The following is a 23,166-nucleotide window of genomic DNA, read 5'->3' as shown; positions in this document are numbered from 1 at the left end:
TGTCAACAAAAGGCAAATCGAATAAGTAAGGGCCACAGAATCTGAACATGAGCTACTTTCAACATTCATTTATTTAGCATCAAGAACTCAGGTTGAGTGATAGTATAAAGGTGAACTGTGGGCACAGACTTTACCTGTGAACAGTCCGCATTAACAAAGAGGAAAATTGAATAAACCATAATCTCAATAAGGTATCACAAGTTGCTGAACCAAATTCATAAAGCATTGCTAAGAACACAGAAACTCATGTGGATACACACACACCCCATTCAGATGTTCCTTGTTCAGCGCAGTAAGTCGCTTGAGTCGTGTCTTACTCTGTGCGACCCTATGGATTGTATCCCGCTAGGCTCTTCTGTCCATGGGATTTTCCAGGCAAGAATACAGGAGTGGGTTGCCACTTCCTACTCTAGGTAAACTTCCTGACTCAGGGATCAAACCCAAGTCTCCTGCGTTGACAGATTCTTTACCACTAGCACCACCTTGTAAGGTTCAAACTAAAACATCCCTGGGAGGTAAATGCTCAGAGCACCAGACTTATATAAACAGGATCTATTTCCACCAGAAGTATGCTGGCCTCCCTACAGAGACTGGAGGAGGCTAGGTCTTGAGGTTGAAAACTATGTCACCATAAAGGTAACAAAAAGTCAACAGTCTGTTTTCTTCCATGGGTTAAGACACTGATTGAAAAAAAGTACGATTCAAGAAGATTCTCTTCCACAGATTTCAAAGTTTGGTTGAGAAATTCTACATCCACCTTAATTTATTTTAGCCAGCACTTACTCTTATTATCTACAAACCATGGCTCCAGGTGTTTTAGTGTATGTAACTCTACCTTAACTATCATTTAGAGATGGTAAGACAAATTCAGAAATAAGGAAGTGAAGCCCAGTGTCCTAGATTACCATACTATGCCATCAGGCAGTTCCCCCACAAGGAAGAAACAGCATTTATTTAATGACACAAAATCAGCTTTATAGACTGAAATGGGTTGCCACTTCCTACTCCAGGGGACCTTCTGGACTATACAGTGTTTGACATTACTCTAAAATTTATTTATTATTGGTTATTTTTACTTAGATAAAAATTCAAAAAGAATTATAAAGTATAAGGGAAAAAAATCTTCACATTCACCCAAGGATAACATGATTATGATACTAATTGCTTTCTTATAATATTCTCTCTGTTTTCAATAAAACAGTGTATATGAACAATTTTATGACCTTTTTGGATATTATTATATCTTAATAAACTTCTTTTATAATTTTTTGGATAATATTATATCTTAATAAACTTCTTTTATAATTATCAATGTTAATGTTTACAAAATGTTTCAATTAGTGGACATCTGATTGTTTAGTAATTTCTGTCCTCATAGGTACTAAGGCTGCTTTGAGTTATTTGATGTTATAAGTTGAATCTTTCTCTGAGAAGCCATTTCATTCCCTCAAACTTGAGACCCTTTCCTGAAGGAAAAAATTTCAAGAAATAGAAATACTATGGCAGGGTGTAAGAACACTGTCATTGCTCTAGAAACTGTAGCAATACATATTTAAGTTTCTTAATAGCTTAAAGCAATAGCAATTTCAATGCTGTCAGAAAAAATAAAACACAGGAGCATCAGCTTCATGCCTACAGCAATTTGCACAAATTTTAAATCGCTACTCACTTGATATGAAAATAATATATTTTCATTTGTGGTTTTGGAACTGCTAGTAAATTTGAATATTTTTTTCTGTTTCTGTACAGATATGTTATTTTTGAATTCTCTTTCTAGTGTCAATATTTCCCACTTTGTCTTTTGGATTCTCTTATCAGTTTTCAGAAATGAATTTTTATATCTGTATTATCCCTGTTCATATTTTCTGGGTCTTTATTACCCACCATCCAAATTTTCCAGTCTTTTATCTTTGATTTGGATTATTAGTTTCCATATTATTAACCATTTTAATATTCTCAAATCTGACTACATTGTCATTTATAAACTTTGAATCTCATTTCTAAGATATTTTAATTTTTATTAAAAAATTTTTCTATACCTGTTTTTTATCTTTGCATAGAATGTAAAGTGAGATTTTAGATTCACTTTTTTTTTTTTTTACCAATTCCTGAAAGAGCTTATACAATATTATTATTATTAAATACTTTTCTCATTTGATTTTAATGTATCCTTCATTACAAATACTTCCTTATATGTCATTGGTCTAACTTTTGATCTGTCTGCACTCTCTCTTTCCATGTATTCTTGCATCAGTCCCTAAGGATTTGATATTTGTGTCATCATTATATATTTAATTGATATTCACTCTCAAAATTCTACTTTTTGGACAAAAAATAATGGCTTTATCTTATTTGCTATTCTGAATATAGAGAATTTTTCCAGGTGGCAGTGGAGATTATGAAGTGTTTGTGGGAGTAATGACATTAAGAAGAGGGAAGAAGAAGGTATGTTTTGGGAAAAGAAGAGTTTGGTTGAAATATGATATAAAGATGTTGAAACAACAAGAAAAAAACAAGGATGGGGACATATGGTGAAGGACCCTTCAACATTAAGGTGGAAATTTTGTTACTACTACTTAGTCCATAGTAATGGAGGCACCAGCATTTCTCAACAGCACATGTCACCTGAATGTCAAAAATATATTTTTAAGAGATATGGTAGCTCTATATAGGGTGTGTTAGACTAGAAAGACAGCAGAAAAACACTTTCCAAAGACAGTTCAACAACAAGACGTCACAGTGCATGCATAGCATATCTATCTGTCTCTCTGTATATATGCAGAACATACTTGTTTTTATCCAAGTCTTGCAGTCTCTCACTGAAATTAGAAGCAATCTCTGTAAAATTCTTCACTGCAGAAAAGAGTGAATCTAAAAGAGAAATTAGAACCTAATGAAATGGCATTGCTCTATAGTTTAAACCAGGGGAACCATAAAGGAAGCTGTTCCCTTTTGTCTTTAACAAGGTATTTATATTTTGTATATTGCAAGATACTCATCAGTGAGACAGAGGAAACATTTATATGCATAAAATATTTGATCATGTGGAATAGCAATAAATAATAAATGGGCCTAAGGTAAGTCATTACATTTTAGAGATTACAGATTGAGAGTTTTGAAAGAGGAAAGGTAGCATACCAAATGACACACTGTATGTTTTCATTTCTTGTGGATGCTTCATTGAAATATTGTAGATTTTATCAGCATACTTTCTTAAAACAGTAGCATAATCTCGACAGTCAAAGGGCAGCACTATGGAATTGGCTATTTCAAAGATGATTCCACCTCGAACCTGGGCCACAGCGAGGTGATACTTAAATGCTGGATCGTAAAATTTTTCCACTAATTCATACGTTTCATAGATACTATGATACAGTGGATAGCTGCTGAATTTGCTTGTTTCCTAAAAAAAAAAAAGTCCAAAATATATCCCTTGTAAGATAAGTTATATAAAATGCATAGTATCACAGTAACTGTTAGTAAGACTGTTTTTGTCAGTAATGAATAAAGGAAGTATCTAAGTACTTCAATAAGCCACTTACTAAATGTTTATTATTATATTATTAAAACCTGCCCCAGGTTTTCACTAGTAAAAAAGTATGTGTATATAACATAAGCAATACTGTAAAAATGATCTTGGAAGAAACCTAACATTCTTGCCTTTAAGAAAACAGAAGATGTAAAAATCTTCCTCAAATAAAGACAAGATAATGCTAAATTTGTGTGAAAATAATTTAAGAAGACAGAGACTTGTTAGAAGCAAGAAAATAAACATGATATATTATATAGCGCAATGGTGCAAATTGTTTACTGACTGAAATTCCATGAATGAGTAATTTTCTCACAAGCAGTGTGCTGATGAGTGAGAGTCTAAACAGTGAGGGTTCAGTAGTAGATCCGAAATCTCACTGAAGAGAGAAGTAACACTCAGATGGTTATAAGAATACAAGAACATACACAAAAGGCAAGAGGGAACAACTTTTCAAATTCTGAGTTGCTGATTTATGCCTTTTGCTCATTTTTTAAAGATGCTTGCTTTTTTTTTTACTGATACAATAGAACACTTCACATAGAGGTGTGTTGAGAGTGGGACTCTGGAATTAGCCTGCCTGAGTCTGAATCCAGGCTTCAGAACTTACTACCCCAAATAACTCTGGGAGTTTATTAACCCCAAAGTTTACTAACCTTTGCTTGCTTCAGTTTTCTCATAAGAAAATGTAGATGATATTAACATCTTACCCTCATCACCAACCCCAGTAGTGAGAGATTTTCTGTCTGGGCAGAATAACCAACCCAAGACAAAAGACTACAGATCCTCAGTGTTAGCTGTCTCACAAAGAAGCAACTAAACAGCCACTCTCAGTCCCTCTCTTGTGAAGCTTCCCCTTCAACACGCACCACCCCTGCAAAGGAGCTTTCTCTAGTCTCGCTCCCAAGTAAGACAGACTGCCAAAGACGGCCAGGCATTTGAAAACAGCTTTTAACTTGAAAGTTATAGATCCAGCCTGCAAACTAGAATAAAATCATCTCAGAGTAAGGAGGTACTACAGGGAATGGAGGAAAACTTAATAAAAAAGAACAAATGAATGGCAGAGTTGAAGAAAACATTGCAGAATGTAAAAAAAGACACAGAGAGGAATGCAAGAGAACAGAAAAAGGCATTGGAAAAGAATACCCCAGAGGCTAAACAAATTCATAATAATTTGAGAAAGAGAAAAGGGAATAATCAAAGAAAAAACATTTCCTCCAACTACAATCCATAGGTTTCTAGAACAAAGGTATAACTTGTGCCCAGTTCAGCATATTAAAATATGACATAAAATGCATTTGTTCACCAAGGACAGCACAGTCATAAAGAGTAAGATACTAAAATTTTCCTTTAAAAATAAAAAGCAAGAAACAACAGATCAGGGAACAAATAACATCTCTCAATAGGCTGGGAGACAATAAACCAATAAGATCAAAATTCTAAGGGTACAGGATTTGCAACAAAACTTTTCTTCCCAGTCAAATTATTGAAGAATTTTGTGTAGTATAACAGCCATGCAAGGTATTTAGCTTTTGTTCACTCTTTTCATGAAGTGCCTGAAAGATGTGATCCAGAAAAAAAATGGTGAGTAAATAAGAAAAAGGAAGACATAAATGGGGAACAGAAAATCCAAAGTATGAGTGAAATGAAGATGTTCTCAGCTTTCTTTTAAAATTTAGGCAAGAACTGTGCCACAGGCAGAAAGAATAACCAGAGAACCCAGAAGAGCAGAAGAGCCCCAACTGGGAAAATGAACTCTGCAAGATCACCTGATGAGTTTGAATATACTAAAAGTTTGTAGATACATGGAGGAAAAAAAAATGTCTTCTAATCAATAAACATAGCACTAATATATTGAAAACAATGCCATGAAGGAAAGTGGGGATTGGGAGAGGACGTGACATAAGAGAACTGAATGCCTAGCTTCCCCAGAAAGAAGTAAACGGATAATACCTAAAACTGAAAAGAAAAGAAACAGCAGAAGTACATGATTACAAACATGCAGACAGACATCTGAAGAAACCAATTAAAAATGGGAAGAATTCTAAGTTGCTGAACAAAATCAGGGATGGAGCGAGCATGGTGCTTAAGTCACTTTTTTGATCCAGAATTATTTAACTAAAATATATCCATAATTAATCCTGAAGAACTTATTAATAGACTTACCCAATCTTTAGTATACCTTGCTCTGCCTGAGGCAATTCCAAGTCTTTGGAAGAACACTTCAAAATCATTTCCAGATCCTAATTTGCTAATCCTTTTAGAGATAAAATACAGGATTATTTGAGTAACTTCTTCATTGAATACAGATCAAAATGAATTAAACTAAATCTCCACTCAGTACTATAAATACAATTTTTAGATATATTGCCTTTAGAGAAGCAGGAAAAAAAAAAAAGGAATGTCATTTTTTATCACAAAATATCTACTTCTAGAAGACTATTTTGGGGAGGGATGATCATTGTTCTTTTGAGTTTCTGGACCCAATTTCAACCTGTTTATGTGGGGAGGGGAGGGTTTCCCACACCAACAGCACAATTCTCCAAAACACCAGCTGAATGTTCTACAATTCAACTCAGTTCTGACACTGCCCACCTGGAGTCAGGTCCCAGACATGAAGGGCTTGCCACCAGAGACTGTCCCACCCTCCAACTCAGAATCCTGTGCTTCTGACCAACCACTACAGATAGAAGGGTCCCACAAGCCCCTCCTTGGATTGGCTAGAGCAGCTCATAGAACCAACAGAAGCATTTACTTACTAGATTACCAATTTACTGTGGAAGATTATAACTCAGGAACAGCCAGATGCAAGAGATGCACAGGATGAGGTACGGGAAAGGGGTCAGAACTCCCAACCTTGTCCAGGCTCACCACTCTTCCAACACCTCCACATGTTCACCAGCCAGGGAGCTCCCCCAAACTCTAGAGTTTTGAGGCTTTATGAAAACCTCAGGACATGGTCATAATCAGTAGTTATTGGACACTGGTGACTGAGTCAACCTCAGGCTGCCTCCCTTCCAGGGAGGTTGAGGGCCAGATTGAGAGTTACAACCCTCAAAACACCAGATTGGTTCTCCTGGCAACCAGTCCCCACTTTAGGTGTGGGTCCATGCTACCTCATTAACAAAACAAAAGATACCTTTGTCCCTCTCACCTCTTAGAAAATTCCAGGGATTTTAGGAGCTCTTTAAGAGAATCAAGAAGCCGAAATATGCACTTACTATGAATCACAATTGTATTTCACGATTTAAAAAAAAAAGATTCTTGAAGTTGGAAAGTATTTGCCTTCACTGACTTATTTTATTATCTATATTTGTTGTACATGATACAGTTAAAAGAATCAGAAAATTTTCAGATAACTCAGATTTAAATCCTATCCTTAAATTATTCATACCATTATCTTAATCTCAAACTACTGAGATATTTATTCCTCACCCCTTGCTTGTGAAGATATGGCTAAACCTGATATGATGCCTATATTCTTCTCAGAGTAACCAAAATATTACATGATATTCAGAAAAAAGGAAATGTATTAAGCAGCAAGAGGACAGACTTAGGCTCCATGTGCATAATCTATTCAAAAGAGAACCACATTTTGATGGCTTACAGATTTAATTTCAAAACACATACCAATACTTTGTAAGCAGACAGGGTAGGGGGTCCCCAGAAAAAGAGAACTAGGTTTGGCTTTCTTGACATAAGACAACTCACTTTTGATCTAAGCCATTTTGTGATAAAGCCCTGGTCACAATGTTTATCCCTGAACAGGTCTCAGTAATAAATGATTTTAAGGCAACAAGAAAATTTAGGAACAAATGACTTAGGCAAGAGAAGTAACAACAGCAAAGATAATAAACCCGTTGACTTTCAGTTCAGTTACAATGGTAAATATTAGCCTAAAGAACATCTTTGAGCTGTTCTGCAGAACGTAGACCCCTATGTGTGCTCAACCACCAGATCAGCTGGGAATGATGATGTTACCCTTTTCTGAACTCAGTCAACTAAAGGTTGGACTTTTTCAAATTTTGTCCCAATTTTATTATGAATTATACTCTGTTTAAGCCCTTTTATGAATAACTTAGCTTAAAACATCTATGATTTTACTGTTCAGGGAGATACTGCTTTGGGAAAGATCCCCAGTGTTTTCCAGGCTACCATTATTGCTCAGCAAGTAAAGAATCTGCCTGCAATGCAGGAGACATAGGAGATGCAGATTTGACCCCTGGGTTGGGAATAACCCCTAAGGAAGGAAACAGCAACCCATTCTGATATTCTTGTCTGGGAAATCCCATGCACAAAGAAGCCTGGTGGACTACACCCACAGTGGGTCACAAAGAGTCACACAGGGCTGACCAAGCACACCCAATGTTTTCCAAACTTGCTGCCAGTAATTCTTCCTTCCATCTCCAGTTCTTTGACTTGATTGTGCCTTTTGGCTCTACACCCCTTGAGAGGCAAACCCAGTTTCCTGGGTTTTTATTTGTGAACCTACGCATTGCTTAATCGTTATCAGATGTTAGAGAATTTTAAACTTTTATTATTTATTAAAAGAAGCTATCCTTTATTTTTGACACAATTCCTTACTAAATTCTGTACAGAGTTCTGTTTGTTTACCTTGGCAAGTCACTGAATTCAGGGGAAGGACTTTTTTCATTCCAGCTCTCAAAAAGAGACTTGCCTTCAAAACCTTCATCAGGACTTTGGAGCTACGTGAGTTAAACAGGGAAAAAAGAGAGTATACTTATAAATCAGATGTTTCAAAATCTAAATATCTATTAACCAGGGAATGAGTAGTTAAATCATATTAAGGAAAATATGAAAAGCAATTCATACATTAGCAGTCATGAAGAATTACAGCACTGAGTTTCTGACGATATGGGAAAATGTTACTACATATAATACAAATATTATACAAAAAACGCATGGAATGTATGGAAAGAAAGGGAACACCAAATTATTACCAAGTCAGTAATTCAGATGAATGGTCATATTGTAAGATTTTTTCAATCTATTCTTCTGAATTAAAGGAGGCTACTTTCAAAGATCCATTCCTTCTCCTCTTAAAAAATAAAATGAAAAGGAACAAGCTGGTTAAGGGAAAACTTTTGTTTTAATATTGCTTTGTGCCAACTAGGTTGTCAAAGTCATTAAATGATACATAAGAAAATAAATGCACTAATATTTTACTTAGTTGAGTGTATATTGTATTTCTGTTAAAAACAGGGCTTTTAATGAACTTTTAGATTTTACAGGTAAGAAAACTAAGGGAGTAAAACATGCCCTACTACTGAATGTGAGTTTCAGAGCATTAAATGTTATGCCAAAACATTTAACACATTAAATTGTAACTAATATTCCACTGCTGCTGCTGCTGCTGCTGCTGCTAAGTCACTTCAGTCGTGTCCGACTCTGTGTGACCCCATAGACGGAAGCCCACAAAGCTCTCCCGTCCCTGAGATTCTCCAGGCAAGAACACCGGAGTGGGTTGCCATTTCCTTCTCCAATGTGTGAAAGTGAAAAGTGAAAGTGAAGTCGCTCAGTCGCATCCGACCCCTAGCGACCCCATGGACTTCAGCCCACCAGGCTCCTCCATCCATGGGATTTTCTAGGCAAGAGTACTGGAGTGGCTTGCCATTGCCTTCTCCGAATATTCCACTACTATTGGTAATTGACTACATATGGTATAAAAAAGTTTTTATTTTATATTTAATGAAAGACCTATGATCTATTTTTTTTAACAAATTCAACTAAAAAAAATTTTTTAGACTACTTATGCTGTGGAAGACTTTTTGTAGATGCTAGCAATACAAAGTGTAATAACACATCACATGTCATCTACTAGCGGGAACTGTAAATGTGTGGACTGCACGTGCTAGGTGCAATAACAGGGGTGTGCGATGGTCAATGGGGACACAAGCAAATTTACATAAGCATGAGGTAACATGTCAGCATGTAAAGCAACAAAATAACTTCACTCAAGTTATAAATTGACCCAAAACTTTTTGCTACAAATGGCAGAAACATTCCATTTATTTTAGGAAATATGAATTTTGAATAATGTATCAATCATATCAATAATCAATATCAATAATGTATCAATAAGGTATCAATCATATCAATAATATCACTAGATTGCTTAGTTTACCACTAAAATTTGAAATGCTGCAAATCATCATCTCAAAATAAACAAAACATAATTTTTAAAAATCCAAAATTACCAAGTATCACATAATTTCAAACCTAATCTAGAAGTAGTGTTTTTACATTTGTCACAGAGAACCACCAATCCACCTGGTAAGCAAATATAACTGTCATGCTTCCTTAGCATTGACTTTAAATTCCATAAATGGTGGGAATTCTCTGAGATGCAACGTTTCCAATATTTAATATTGGAAACACATTACAGGAATTGATTAAAAACTGCAGATCCTGAAGGAACTCTTAAGTAACATATGAATAGATAAGTGCCAAATTAAACTTTTCCACTCCTATTGGAGATACCAATAAATTAAATTCCATGCATGTTAAACCAAAGCTTAACCATATGTTTAGGATCTATTTAAAATCCCTACTTGAAGGAAACAAATATTTTTCTTAGTAAATACTTTCAGTTGGTAATTCTGTTAACCCTCTGTTAAGTAAGCAAGTTTTTTTTTTTTTTTTATCCTTTTTCTGTTCAAAGCAGGTAAACAGCAGAAAAAACAAAAATCTGCCATGCAAAAGCTCATTCATTATGACTAACTCTAGGACCAGAGGCTTGATGGGGCAGGAGAACTAAAATGAAGAGCTGCCTGTCAGTCCTGCAGAAATTCAGACCCCACCAGGTTCAGTATCTCATGCTGCTGTCAGAAGAAATAAGGCAACTTTAGCTAAGTGGACTGAAAGCCACAGCAGGAAATCATGAAATAAGAACATTCAATTCATGTACTCCAGTCTCTGTTCCAGGGCTCTGCATGCGGAGATTCACTTACTCTTTCTCAACAAGTTAGAAATATCAACTTTTCCTGAGTTCTGAAATAACTGGTATCATATTAAAGAGTAAAAATCAGTTTTAAAACTAAGAAGTTAAACCATAGGACTCAGTCATGGCGCAGCTACTGAACAAGTTGTGTGACTTCAACAGCTAACGCTTTTTGAGGTCTGTTTTTTCATTTTCAAATGGATATGGCATACGCAATGCTCCCCATAGACTGCCTCAGACTAGTGTGGGGACAAACAGGATAACGTGTATCCACCATCTATAAAACATTTCTAGGAGTGGATCTCTGCTATGTGAAAAAAAAAAGTTATAAAACAACAGTTGTTCAACATAATAAACACGATAATGCCACCTCAGGAAAACATTCGTAGAACTTAAGATTCCATGTAATTATTTTTACCTCCTTTGTTAGGTTATATACCAAGCTGTACATAAGTGGGGTACAATCAACTCTCAGAGTGTAGTTTCCTGAAAGACAAGGAGAAGATTGTTTTCTATTTCATTACTTTATTTTATTCTTCCATTCAAAGACCATTCCTAACTCCTTAGCCAGAATGACCCTTTTAAAATCTGACTGGGGACTTCCGTGGCAGTCCAACGGTTAGGACACTGCCTTTCCACTGCAGGAGGCACGGGTTTGATCTCTGACCAGAAACTAAGATCCCACGAGCCCTGAGGTGCAGCCAAAAATGATTAAATAGAATTCAAATCTGATCAAAACTCTCCAAGTCATCCCTGGATAAAATTCATCCTTATCTTGACTGTTGGTGCAACACATGAAACAATCTCCAATCACCTCTCACCTTTCCAAATCCTCACCTTCTACTCTGCCATAGCAAACGTTCTATACAACAGAGATAATATAAAGACTTCCCTCACAGGATTACTGTGTCAAATAAATGCTTATATTTAAAGCTTTACTTTAAAATATTTAAAGTAAATGTTTATATTTAACAGCATTTGCCGTTGTTGGCACTTTGAGCTAAATTTTATATATGAATGTCAACATGATAGAAACACCCCAAACAGAGGATAGTAGTGTCTTTAAAGAGAGAGTTATTTCAGAATGGTTTCAGTAGAAATTTTTTCTTCGTAAATTCTGCATCTTAACATTATGAAGCCAATACATGATTTACTGTATTATTTGAGAAAGGAACAGTTAATAAAACTTTAAATACAAATCAAAGTTAGATAAGCTGTGTTCCAATCACAGACTAATGGGGGTGTTATTTGCTTTTGATCCTAAAAAGGATGGGGAGACAACAAAACAGCATTAAGTCAGAGAACGATATGATCAGCAAAATCCACAGATTAAAAAAAAATGCATTAAAATCGAGTCTTAAAAAAACAGCAATAGAACGTTATTCTACTTTTGAAGAATATATGTTAGGAAAACTTATTCTGTGGGACAAGGTGTTTCACCTTCATGTGTGTTTAAACAAGGATGATAATAATCCAAGTTAACATTTCTGAACATTAACCCTGTGCAAGGGACAACTCTGGGAGTTTTGTAATTATTAACTTCTTCCGCCCTTACAAGAACCTTTGAGATATGTGATCTTAGTAACTCTACTGAGAGCTGAGAAAACTGAGACACAGGCAACAACCTGAGGTCATAATTAAGAAGTAGCAGGGCCAGATATAAGCCCAACCCCTGAGCCACTAACTAAGGAAAGTCAGAGGAAGGAGGGAAGATAACCAAAATGCACTAACTTAGGAGACAACGCAGCTCAGATACATGGACAAAGAAGAAAATGGAAATGCCAGTGTGTCTCCATCATATGCAATGTCCCAACTGTTTTCGACATGGCAGACTTGCTAATAAACTAAAGAGAATATTCTATAGTCCACCCTTCATTCATGTATCCATTCATTTGCTGCACCCATGCAAATGACATTTATTTAATGAGACATTAAGAATCCAGGGATGAAGAAGTATGATTCCACCTGTTCCTGGTGGAAGAATATAGTCTAGAAAGGAAGGCAGTTTGTAAAACAAATCATTACTTAATAATGGCAGTGATGAGTATTACAAAGATACGGTTTCCTGGAAAAAAATGGCATTCCTAAGGAGACTCTAAGAATTAAACAGATGGTGTGTTGAATAGAAATCTGAGTATAGAGAACAGCAGTCATGGTGGCTGACAAGTTGCATGTGGTCAAGGAACAGAAAGATGGGCGGGGCTATGGTGTACTGTGATTCGTACCAGCTTCCCTGGTAGCTCAGTCAGTAAAGAATCTGCCTGCAGTGCAGGAGACCTGGGTTCAATCCCTGGGTTGGGAAGATCCCCCGGAGAAGGAAACAGCAAACCACTCCAGTATTCTTGCCTGGAAAATCCCATGGACAGAGGAGCCTGGCAGGCTACAGTCCATGGGGTCCCAATAGTCGCACACAACTTAGTGACTAAACCAATACCACGGTGCAGTGAGTGACAATGGACTATTTGGGTTTCTTGGAAACTGACTTGAGGTTGTCTCTTCATTTGAATCTCTGTTTATCAAAATAAACCCATTCTAAAAGTCATGTCTTCAATGCTTATCTCATTTCTCAAGCCTTTCCTGAAGTTGCTATCATTCTGTCCTCTGAATTCCAAGATCAGTACAATAATATCTTTCTAAGAGTACCTGCATATATCAGAATCCTAGACTGATTTACTTTATCATCTATACTAAATCTTGGGCTTCCCTGGTGACTGAGATGGTAAAGAATATGCCTGCAATGCAGGAGTCTTGGGTTCGATCCCTGGGTTGGGAAGATCCCCTGCATGAGGGCATGGCAAACCACTCCAGTGTTCTTACCTGGAGAATCCCCATGGACAAAGGAGCCTAGTGAGCTGCAGTCCATGGAGTTGCAAAGAGTTTGACATGACTCAGTGACTAAGCACAGCACTGCTGCTGCTGCTAAGTCACTTCAGTCGTGTCCGACTCTGTGCGACGCAACAGACGGCAGCCCACCAGGCTCCCCCATCCCTGGGATTCTCCAGGCAAGAACACTGGAGTGGGTTGCCATTTCCTTCTCCAAGCACAGCACAGCACATACTAAATCTTAAACTCTCAAGTATTAGAATGTTCTTTATCAACCCCTAATTCTTTTGAAATCTTGGAAAGTTCATTGCAAAGAGAGGTGCTTAGTAACCTCAAAATTTGTATGCATGATATGATAATGACAGGAGTTAAACATAAATCATAGCTTTTTGATACCCCACTGCAAAATTATAGAAATCTCTAGTTCCATAACTGATTTAATCATTTGACAGTCACTGAATTCCTACCATAGATATGGTATCTGCCAGATGAAACAAATCAAAGGGTGCTGTTTCAACAGAGTCCAAATTAGCATCCTAGAGCTCACAGTTGCCATGAGCACAACAAACCAGCAGGCGATTCCCTCACCACCTGTCACGGGATTTCTATTCCTTGTCAGCGCATGATTTATGAACTAAACTGCTGCTACTACCAAGATCATATATATTTTCCTATGAAACTGATGATATTCACCTTCTATAGAAGAATCAGCATTGATATAGGCCACACCACGCTCTTGAAGGAGTCTGGAATTTTCCTATAATAAATAAATAAAGTTAAATAAATGAATAAATAAACATATAGTCATAACTCCCTTCTTTAAAAAAAATGCACATATACATTTACTATATGGTCTGTGAATGAAGCTGGCCCAAGTTCACCCCAAATCTGACATATAAGACTTTCAAGATTTTCAATGTTTGAAAGAATTTGGCAAGAAATAACAAGCAAAACATTTTTAAGACTAAAATTTGAGATGAAACTGTCCACATTCTTAATATGGTGAACTGAAAAGTTGACTTCTTAATCACATAATCCTGAAAGCTAAGTTCTCCTGTGTTATGGTACCACCTACTGGTCAAAACTTTAAAACCTGGTTTTCAATTTTAAAACACTGACAGAGTAGCAAAAATTTTTTTGATAGAAGTGGATTCTGAACCTCCAAAACAAGCAATTTTCTGTGTCCTGACTATAAAAAATAAAGTGGAAAAACATGAAACTAAGTGAAGAAAATAATATGAAAGAGGCAAATCAAAATATTTCGGCACTTCTTGACACCAGCATAAATCTTCATTTACAGGAACACCATTTTTTTTCTTGATAAACTTCAAAGAAAATATAAGTACACATGGTTTCTCATAATTTCAAGATAATGGGAGATAAGTAAATCTTTATATCATGACTAGAAGTTAATGTAATAAGTGTTATTTTTCACATATTTACTTTACCAGCAATGCTTCTATTACCCACAGCCAACAATGCGTGCAGGTAAAATTACTTTACAGGAAGCCTCATAAATATTCTGTGGTGAGATTTTCCATCTCATTCTTAGCATGATTTAAAGTAGGCCATTATGATATGAGGAAGACAGTACAAGCTCAAGGAGTATTTAAATGTGAATAGCTTTAGCAGCTAACCTGAAAAACCTGAAACCTGATATCTTATTATGATGTACAGTTTCTAGTGGATTTATTTAGCTACCAGCACATTCTCAGAAAGCAGAAATTATTTCCACAATTGACATTAAGTGACTTTAAAGGTTCAAGTACAATTTAGTTCTCACGTGTCAAGATTTTTGAATATGAATACATTGTGTTTCAGACTCTTGAAAAAAATGTTTGAATATTTTCTTGCTGGATTGACATTATTCTTACATTCTTGTGAATTAAATATTATCTGTTTTATTATTATTAAAATGTATCTTACATTGAATTATCAACTAACCTCTGCCCACTCAGTGGAACCAAAAAGACCAAATTCTTCTGCATCCCAGCTTGCAAACAGAATTGTTCTTCGAGGCCTCCATCCTGAAATATATGTGCATACCTAAGATGGTGACTGCAGCCATAAAATTAAGACGCTTGCTCCTTGGAAGAAAAGTTATGACCATTCTAGACAACATATTAAAAAGCTGAGACATTACTTTGCCAACAAAGGTTCATCTAGTCAAAGCTATGGTTTTTCCAGTAGTCATGTATGGATGTGAGAGTCGGACCATAAAGAAAGCTGAGCACCGAAGAATTGATGTTTTTGAACTATGGTGTTGGAGAAGACTCTTCAGAGTCCCTTGGACTGCAAGGAGATCCAACCAGTTCATCCTAAAATAAATCATTTCTGAATATTCATTGGAAGGACTGATGCTGAAGCTGAAACTCCAATACTTTGGCCACCTGATGTGAAGAACTGACTCATTAGAAAAAGACCCTGATGCTGGGGAAGACTGAAGACGGGAGGAGAAAGGGACGACAGAGGATGAGATGGTTGGATGGCATCACCAACTCAATGGGCATGAGTCTGAGTAAACTCCGGGAGTTGGTGATGGACAGGGAAGCCTGGCGTACTGCAGTTCGTGGGGTTGCAAAGAGTTGGACATGACTGAGCAACTGAACTGAACTGATAAAAGCTTGGAAAATGCATAATATAGTCAAGATATCATCATGCCCAACAGCATAACAACAGCAAAAATTCATTGGTTGTTTTGGAAGGGTGAATTATGGTGATAATCTTAATTTCCTTCTCAATGATTTTAAAGCTGATCTGTCAATATAAAGTAGAGCATTTGTATTGAAAAAGGGGGGAATGTAGACATGGTAAAAATTCTGTGAGATCCAGGGAACTCAAACAGAGGCTCTGTGACAACCTAGAGGGATGGGATGGGATGGGAGGTGGGAGGGAGGCTTAAGAGGAAGGGGACATATGTAAACAAATGACTGATTCATGTTGATGTATGGCAGAAACCAAAGCAATATTGTGATTATCCTTCAATTAAAAATAAATAAGTTTAAATAAATAATTTTTTAAAATATTCTATGAGTTCATAAAACATTCTAATAGGTTTACAATGACTGGCTAAGAATAGGAAGCCATCTGTGGTCTGCAGCTGCCTGGAGTGAAAGAAAGTGCGAGATGTAGACTATGCTCTTATAGCCAATAGAACTGCGAGAACATCCTTCACAACTCTCCCGAGCTGCCCTGGCATCAGGCAAAACAATTGCTCAGTGTCAGCTGGTTGTGTGACTTCACTCCATTCTCTGCCAGAATTAGTCAACAGAAGCTCCGTTCGCAACAGTGTCTGCTGCTGCTAAAAAGTACACCATTCAGTATGAAGGTCATATGGCTTGGATTTATAAACACTGACCTTGGAGTTTAAAAGATCTTAATTCAAGCCCTGGTTCTTTCACTTACTAGCAGTATGACCAAAGGAATGTTACTCAAACTTGCTAAATCCCTGTTTCATCATCTGTATACCAGGAAGAGCAGAGAAAAGATAAAGATACTCTTTGACTGTTGGGAGGATTAAATGGCATAATAGTTATAAAGATAGCACTAAACAAGTGCTCCAAAGAGTGCAAGTTCTCATTGTTTGAGTACATATTTCATTTGTGCTTATTAAGACTGAATATCCCTCTGGCTATTGAGTCAAGTGCTTCATTTTTGTTAAGTGTATTAACAGTTATTATTCAAATCCCCAATTAATTATTATCTCTCATCACTGCAGTCTGTAGGCATACTCTGTAACTGTCATACTCATGTTTTATATTTACCACAGGGATCCTTCCTGCAAAATAATGAAACATTTCTTAATAATATTAAGTACAACCTAATTCACAAACTATGTAAATTCTAGTTTCCATAATTCTGTTTTCTTAAAGAATAAGAAAACTGTCTGGTAAAAAGAATAGAGCACCCTTAGATTTGATTTCAAAGAGAGATGTCACGGTTTTTTGGACTGGGAGCCAGAAATCTGAATTTCAATCCCGGACTCTGTCACACACCTGCTACACAACCTTCAGTTCAGGTCAGTTCAGTCGCTCAGTCGTGTCCGACTCTTTGCAACCCCATGAATCACAGCACGCCAGGCCTCCCTGTCCATCACCAACTCCCGGAGTTCACTCAAACTCATGTCCATCGAGTCAGTGATGCCATCCAGCCATCTCATTCTCTGTCGTCCCCTTCTCCTCCCGCCCCCAATCCCTCCTAGCGTCAGACTCTTTTCCAGTGAGTCAACTCATCACATGAGGTGGCCAAAGATTTGAAGTTTCAGCTTTAGCATCAGTCCTTCCAATGAACACCCAGGATTGATCTCCTTTAGAATGGACTGGTTGGATCTCCTTGCAGTCCAAGGGACTCTCAAGAGTCTTCTCCAGCACCACAGTTCAAAAGCATCAATTCTTCAGCGATCAGCTTTCTTCACAGTCCAACTCTCACATCCATACATGACCACGGGTAAAACCATACTGAATCCTAAACACTTCGGTTAATTTATTTTTGGTTTTTGTTTGTTTTTGGCCACACTTCACAGCATGTGGGATCTTTCCAACCAGGGATCAAATCTGTACCCCCTTCACTGGAAGCGTGGAGTCTTAATCACTAGACTACCAGGGAAGTCCATCAGTTAATATATTTGTAAATCGAAATGAAAAATAACTAGGTAAACATCTCCCTGGTTCTATGAGTTCAAAACAGACAGCACACATAATAACTTTGTTTCTCTGAGAAAGTAGGTTCCACGCAAACATAACATATTTTTACTAAAATTAACATATTTTTACTATTTTCATTATTGCTAAAAAAAAAAGAAGAATCATGGATCACATTTCAAGGCCACAGATACCTTGTCTGCAGGAACAGTAAACAAAGTAGACCTTCTGTTCTCAGTGTGCAATGTTCATTTAAAAAACAACCATTTGAACTAAATTTTATTTTGGTTTCATAAAAAGGTTCTAAAATGACTGAAGTAATGGTCAGTCTAATAGTATAGTATAATCCAAAAGTCCGTGAGAGAAACCAAAGCTGGAGTGTGAGAATACAGATATGAAACTTTTGTCAGCATCCTATTAAGTAAGAAGACCAGCATTTTTCTGAATAAACTTTCATCTCCTCAGTCACTTAGTGCCCTTGACCTGAAGCCTGAGGTTGGAAGAGCCGAAGGAACTCCTGTTCACATTTCTCAGACTAGGACACAATGGCTTATAACCTAATTCTGGTGTCTATTCTCCAGGAAAGAAACCCATTTCCATCTTCTTTGTTGCCAAAAGAAACCATGAACAGTATAATTCCTTTATTTCAGATTATAATTTAATATCTAAATATAAATAACATGAACATTATATATAAAGGAATTATTACAAATCAATATATAAAGGGATAAACAATATTATTAACCAACATAAGGTGGCACAGTTGGTAAAGAATCCACCTCTAATGCAGGAGATGCAGATTCGATCCCTGGGTTGGGAAGATATCCTGGAGGAGGACATGGCAACTCATTCCAATATTCCTGCCTGGAGAATCCCATGGACAGAGGAGCCTGGTGGGCTCCAGTCCATGGGGTCACAAAGAGTTGGACCTGACTGAGCAACTGAACACAAGTAATATAGCTGCTAGTTACTGAAAGCTACTCTCTACTCCTAACCACTATTACATACTATATGCTACTGCTGCTGCTGCTGCTAAGTCGCTTTAGTCGTGTCCGACTCTGTGCGACCCCATAGATGGCAGCCCACCAGGCTCCGCCATCCCTGGGATTCTCCAGGCAAGAACACTGGAGTGGGTTGCCATTTACTCCTCCAACTATATGCTACTACTATGATTTAATTTGCATGCAGCCTCTCTGCTGTTTCACACAAACCACTGAGGTGGTGATTTTACACTCACTTTACTGAAGACCAAACTAAGATTCAGAAAAAATAGTCTTTTTACTTTTTGCTTACATTACCTTCTTTTTTCAGCTTTCCAAAACTCCTGACAATTTCATGAACGACAGCTGCTCCACTCTGAGGGTCAATGCCACCAAACACCCATGAGTCACGGTGACCTCCAAGAATGACATATCTGTCTAGAAAGCATCATTGCAAAATTACCTGCCATTCCAGGTCAAGAACAGAGCAAACTGCAAATGACTCAATAGCATCTAAACACATGGCACTAAGGACTCAAGATAGCAACATTCCTAAAGACTTACATAAAAATATCACTATTCTGAATTTGATGTATGAAGAAAATATACATGCGATAAGCAAATGTAAGTACGTCAATGAATTATAGTGATTATAACTAAATAAGTAATGGTAAGTAAACATAAAAGTATCCTTTTTCACTTCTTTATATAATTCTCTGTTACTCCTCTTTTACCGATTTACACTGCTTTCAGTATTTTCAGAGTAAAAGAATAGAGTGGCCACGTAATGAGTTCTCTACGTTCTACTCTTTCTACTTAGTTTTTAAGATACAGCTCAAAGATTCTACCTCTCTATAATCTGCTCCCATTTTTACCAGCAGAGGGAATCACACCACTACCCTGCTGTCAGGGCAGTCTTTTCATGTTGATAAAGCATTTACCACACTTAAATGTAGGGGGCTCCTTGTCCCTGGTCTGGGTCTTTTATAAAAATCCTTCCATCCCCAAAGTCTAGCACAGAGCTGGCACAAAACATGTACTCAGTGAGGTTCAATAAATAGCTGCATATCACTTAGTGTTCACTGGAAGGCATATCAGTATTCTTTATCCCTGAAAGAAAATACTGGCTGCTTGTATGAAAGACATGCAGTTTAATTCTATTTTGGTTACAAATCTATAGGTCCTAAGGAATCAAAATGTAATAAAGTAAGATTATTTTCAAATGTATCACTGAGCAGGTTATCTGAAATCATGAAAATCACATGTCTATGTATTTTACCAATTTCAGTGTAAAAAAAAATAAATCCATGTACAGGATTCATTAACTCGAAGTTATCTTAACTTCCCAAGAGTGCTATTTATCATTATTATGAAGATATTTCTCTATGTAAAATATGCAGTAAAGAAATCTGGAGTTCTTTAAAAAGAAAAAATGCTCAGATTAAACACCTAGAAACCATCTCTCCCTGCTCCTCCTCCCTTGTTCCTTTAATTGAAGCATGCATAGTTTTTCACCAGCCTTGTTCATCTGACCAATCAAGTCCCAACCTTCATTCACAACATGCATCACAATGCAAAATTACCTCCTATGGATCTGCTTTGTGTTTAAATGAGTTCCATTAGGACTAAGAATTGCCTTGCTTTGTTCACTCTACATTCCCAGAGCTCAGAGCAGTATCTGGCACCAAAGAATTGCCCAATCCGTATTTGCTGAACAAATAACTAAATTACCTGGCTCCACTGCCCCTCTGAGAGTTCCAATCACGTTGTAAATTCTTTCCACTTTATTGTTGGAATGGATATGCATCTTGACTTTTCTAACGCAAAAACAGAGGACACAGGCTAACAATATTGGTTAACAGCTTGCCACCCACATTTTTTAAATCTTCCATTGTTTTGAATATTTCTAAATGCACATAAGCAAGAATTGTCCAACTGTGAGGATATAAGTGTAATACCCTTTCCAACCTGCTGTTATGTCTCCTGCTGATAGTAGATTTTACTTTTCAGTCATCTTCTATTATTGTTTTTTGAAAAAAGGTTTCCTCCCCCTAAAGAGGGTTACAATAAAAATAATCTCTTAACTGTGTAGAAAAGTTTCCAATAAATCCAGGTCCAACATTGTAGGGCACTTGAAGACCTCCTTTCCAGCTGTCATCTGGGGGTGCTAATCCACCCATTTTTCTGTTGAACATAAAAAATATTATTAGCTAATGGAAAATTCTGAGGTTATAAGTTAAAATGTCAAAGACATTGCTTTCTGTTTTTGTTTGTTTGTTTGGCCATACTGTGCAGCATGTGGAATCCTAATCTCTGACCAGGAATCAAACCTGAGCCCCTTGCACTGGAAGGCAAAGCTTTAGCCACTGGACTGCCAGGCAGTTTCCTGAACTTGCTTTCTTGAATGCCAGCTTATAATAGCTTCTAGTACAATTTGCATAGGATATACCATTTAACCCTTACACCATGGTGACTGCAGATGTGAAATTAAAAGATGCCTGCTCCTTGGAAAAAAAAGCTATGACAAACCTAGACAGCATCTTAAAAAGCAGAGACATTACTTTGCCAACAAAGGTCCGTATAGTCAAAGCTACAGTTTTTCCAGTACTCATGTATGGTTGTGAGAGCTGGACCATAAAGAAGCCTAAGTGGCAAAGAATTAATGCTTTTAAACTGTGGTGCTGGAGAAGACTCTTGAAAGTCCCTCGGACAGTAAGGAGATCAAGACAGTCAATCCTAAAGGAAATCAACTCTGAATATTCATTGAAAGGTAAAGTTGAAGCTCCAGTACTTTGGCTACCTGATGGAAGAGTCGACTTATTGGAAAAGATCCTGATGCTGGGAAAAACTGAGGGCAGGAAGAGAAGAAGGTGACAGAGGATGAGATGGTTGGATGGCATCATCAACTCAATAGACATGCATTTGAGCAAGCTCCAGGAGATAGGTAAGGACAGGGAAGTCTGGTGAACTGCAGTCCATGGGGTTGCAAAGGGTCAGACATGACTGAGCAATTGAACAATAACAAGAACAAAGTTGACTTTTATATCTGATGTGAATTTGGATCCCAGATCTCACATATTCTCTGAACTTTGATTTCTTTATTTGCAAAATAAGTTATCACAATATTAACTCATGTGGTTGTTTTATGAGTAAATTGATAAAAAAAAATGTGAAGCATTTAGCACAGAGTAAGTGCTAGAAACTAATTCGTACTTTATGTATGTTAATGCTATTGTCATTGTCTTTATTATGATGGTTGCTGCTGTCATTATAATCCTGGTAGTTACTCAAGGAGGAAAATAGAAGCCATATAATCCCATTTACTTTAGTATAAAAGTGAAAAAGAATATGAACATCCCACCCATGTAAATTAAAATTTAATTATAATTCAAATTTTGTCAACTTTTTATAATGTTTCAGCATTCCTGGGCCATTATATAACTTTATGTCTCTTTTCATTTTAAACACTTATTAAGATACTTTCATTTTATGATATATCTAATTTATAAAATACTGTCTTTTCTAATTAATACATAGTATTACATTGCTAACCATTTGTGGGAATATGAGAATTGACCATCAGGGACAAGTAGCACATTCCTTAATTATGCAGAGGGAGTAAATTTTCACAGTGAAATTCACAAATTGTATGTTCTTACATTTTTAACAAGATGAAATTCTAATCATGTATAGTGTTTCATTATACCTTACAAAGTATAAAATAAAGTGTTAGTCGCTCAGTTGTGTCTGACTCAGATTTTTTACTGTCCACCAGGGAAGCCCTTACAAAGTATGGATATGGGTGGAGAAATAGAAACTACCTTACTGCTTTCATATATGCAGATCATTGCCTCCTTCCAAAAATTATGTTGTACTTTCCAAAATTCATTTTTAATCACTGTCTTGAATGCAAAATATATTTCCATAGAACTTATGCTATTAATGACCGCATTTACAAAATAACTTACTAAAGCTGACTTAAACACATTTGGTAATTTTTTTTCATCAAGTAATTCCTGTAGTAACACAGTTAGAGCACAGCCAAATTTGACTAGTTTACCCTAGTCAAATGGTAGACACTAGATTAAACAAACCTCATGTCTAACTCTGTAAAATCCTTCCATGCATTCTTCTTCTAACTACAAAGATAATACAGGTTTACTTTTATACAGCATTAGGGTTATGGACTTCCCTCGTAAAGAATCCGCCTGCAATGCAGGAGACCGGGGTTTG

General features: G+C 36.7%; 1 protein-coding gene across 1 annotated transcript in view; it reads right to left on the bottom strand.

Annotated features, from left to right (window-relative positions):
• Positions 1-23,166, bottom strand: part of FOLH1 (folate hydrolase 1) — a 71,193-nt gene that overhangs the window by 6,803 nt on the left and 41,224 nt on the right. The window contains exons 8-17 of the mRNA XM_055416180.2: positions 21,019-21,117; positions 20,665-20,750; positions 19,252-19,371; positions 15,258-15,340; positions 14,007-14,070; positions 10,909-10,976; positions 8,144-8,235; positions 5,696-5,786; positions 3,139-3,403; positions 2,790-2,871 (exon numbers count right to left, since the gene is read on the bottom strand). Coding sequence (XP_055272155.2) covers positions 2,790-2,871; positions 3,139-3,403; positions 5,696-5,786; positions 8,144-8,235; positions 10,909-10,976; positions 14,007-14,070; positions 15,258-15,340; positions 19,252-19,371; positions 20,665-20,750; positions 21,019-21,117 — 1,050 coding nt within the window. The remainder of the gene's footprint in view (positions 1-2,789; positions 2,872-3,138; positions 3,404-5,695; positions 5,787-8,143; positions 8,236-10,908; positions 10,977-14,006; positions 14,071-15,257; positions 15,341-19,251; positions 19,372-20,664; positions 20,751-21,018; positions 21,118-23,166) is intronic.

Source organism: Moschus berezovskii, chromosome 25 (genome assembly GCF_049115385.1).
Source record: "Moschus berezovskii isolate FMDL1 chromosome 25, NW_MosBer_1.0, whole genome shotgun sequence".
NCBI classification, from domain to species: Eukaryota; Metazoa; Chordata; class Mammalia; order Artiodactyla; family Moschidae; genus Moschus; species Moschus berezovskii.
The sequence above is the reverse complement of the archived record's forward strand: the minus strand, read 5'-3'. Positions and strand labels throughout refer to the sequence as shown.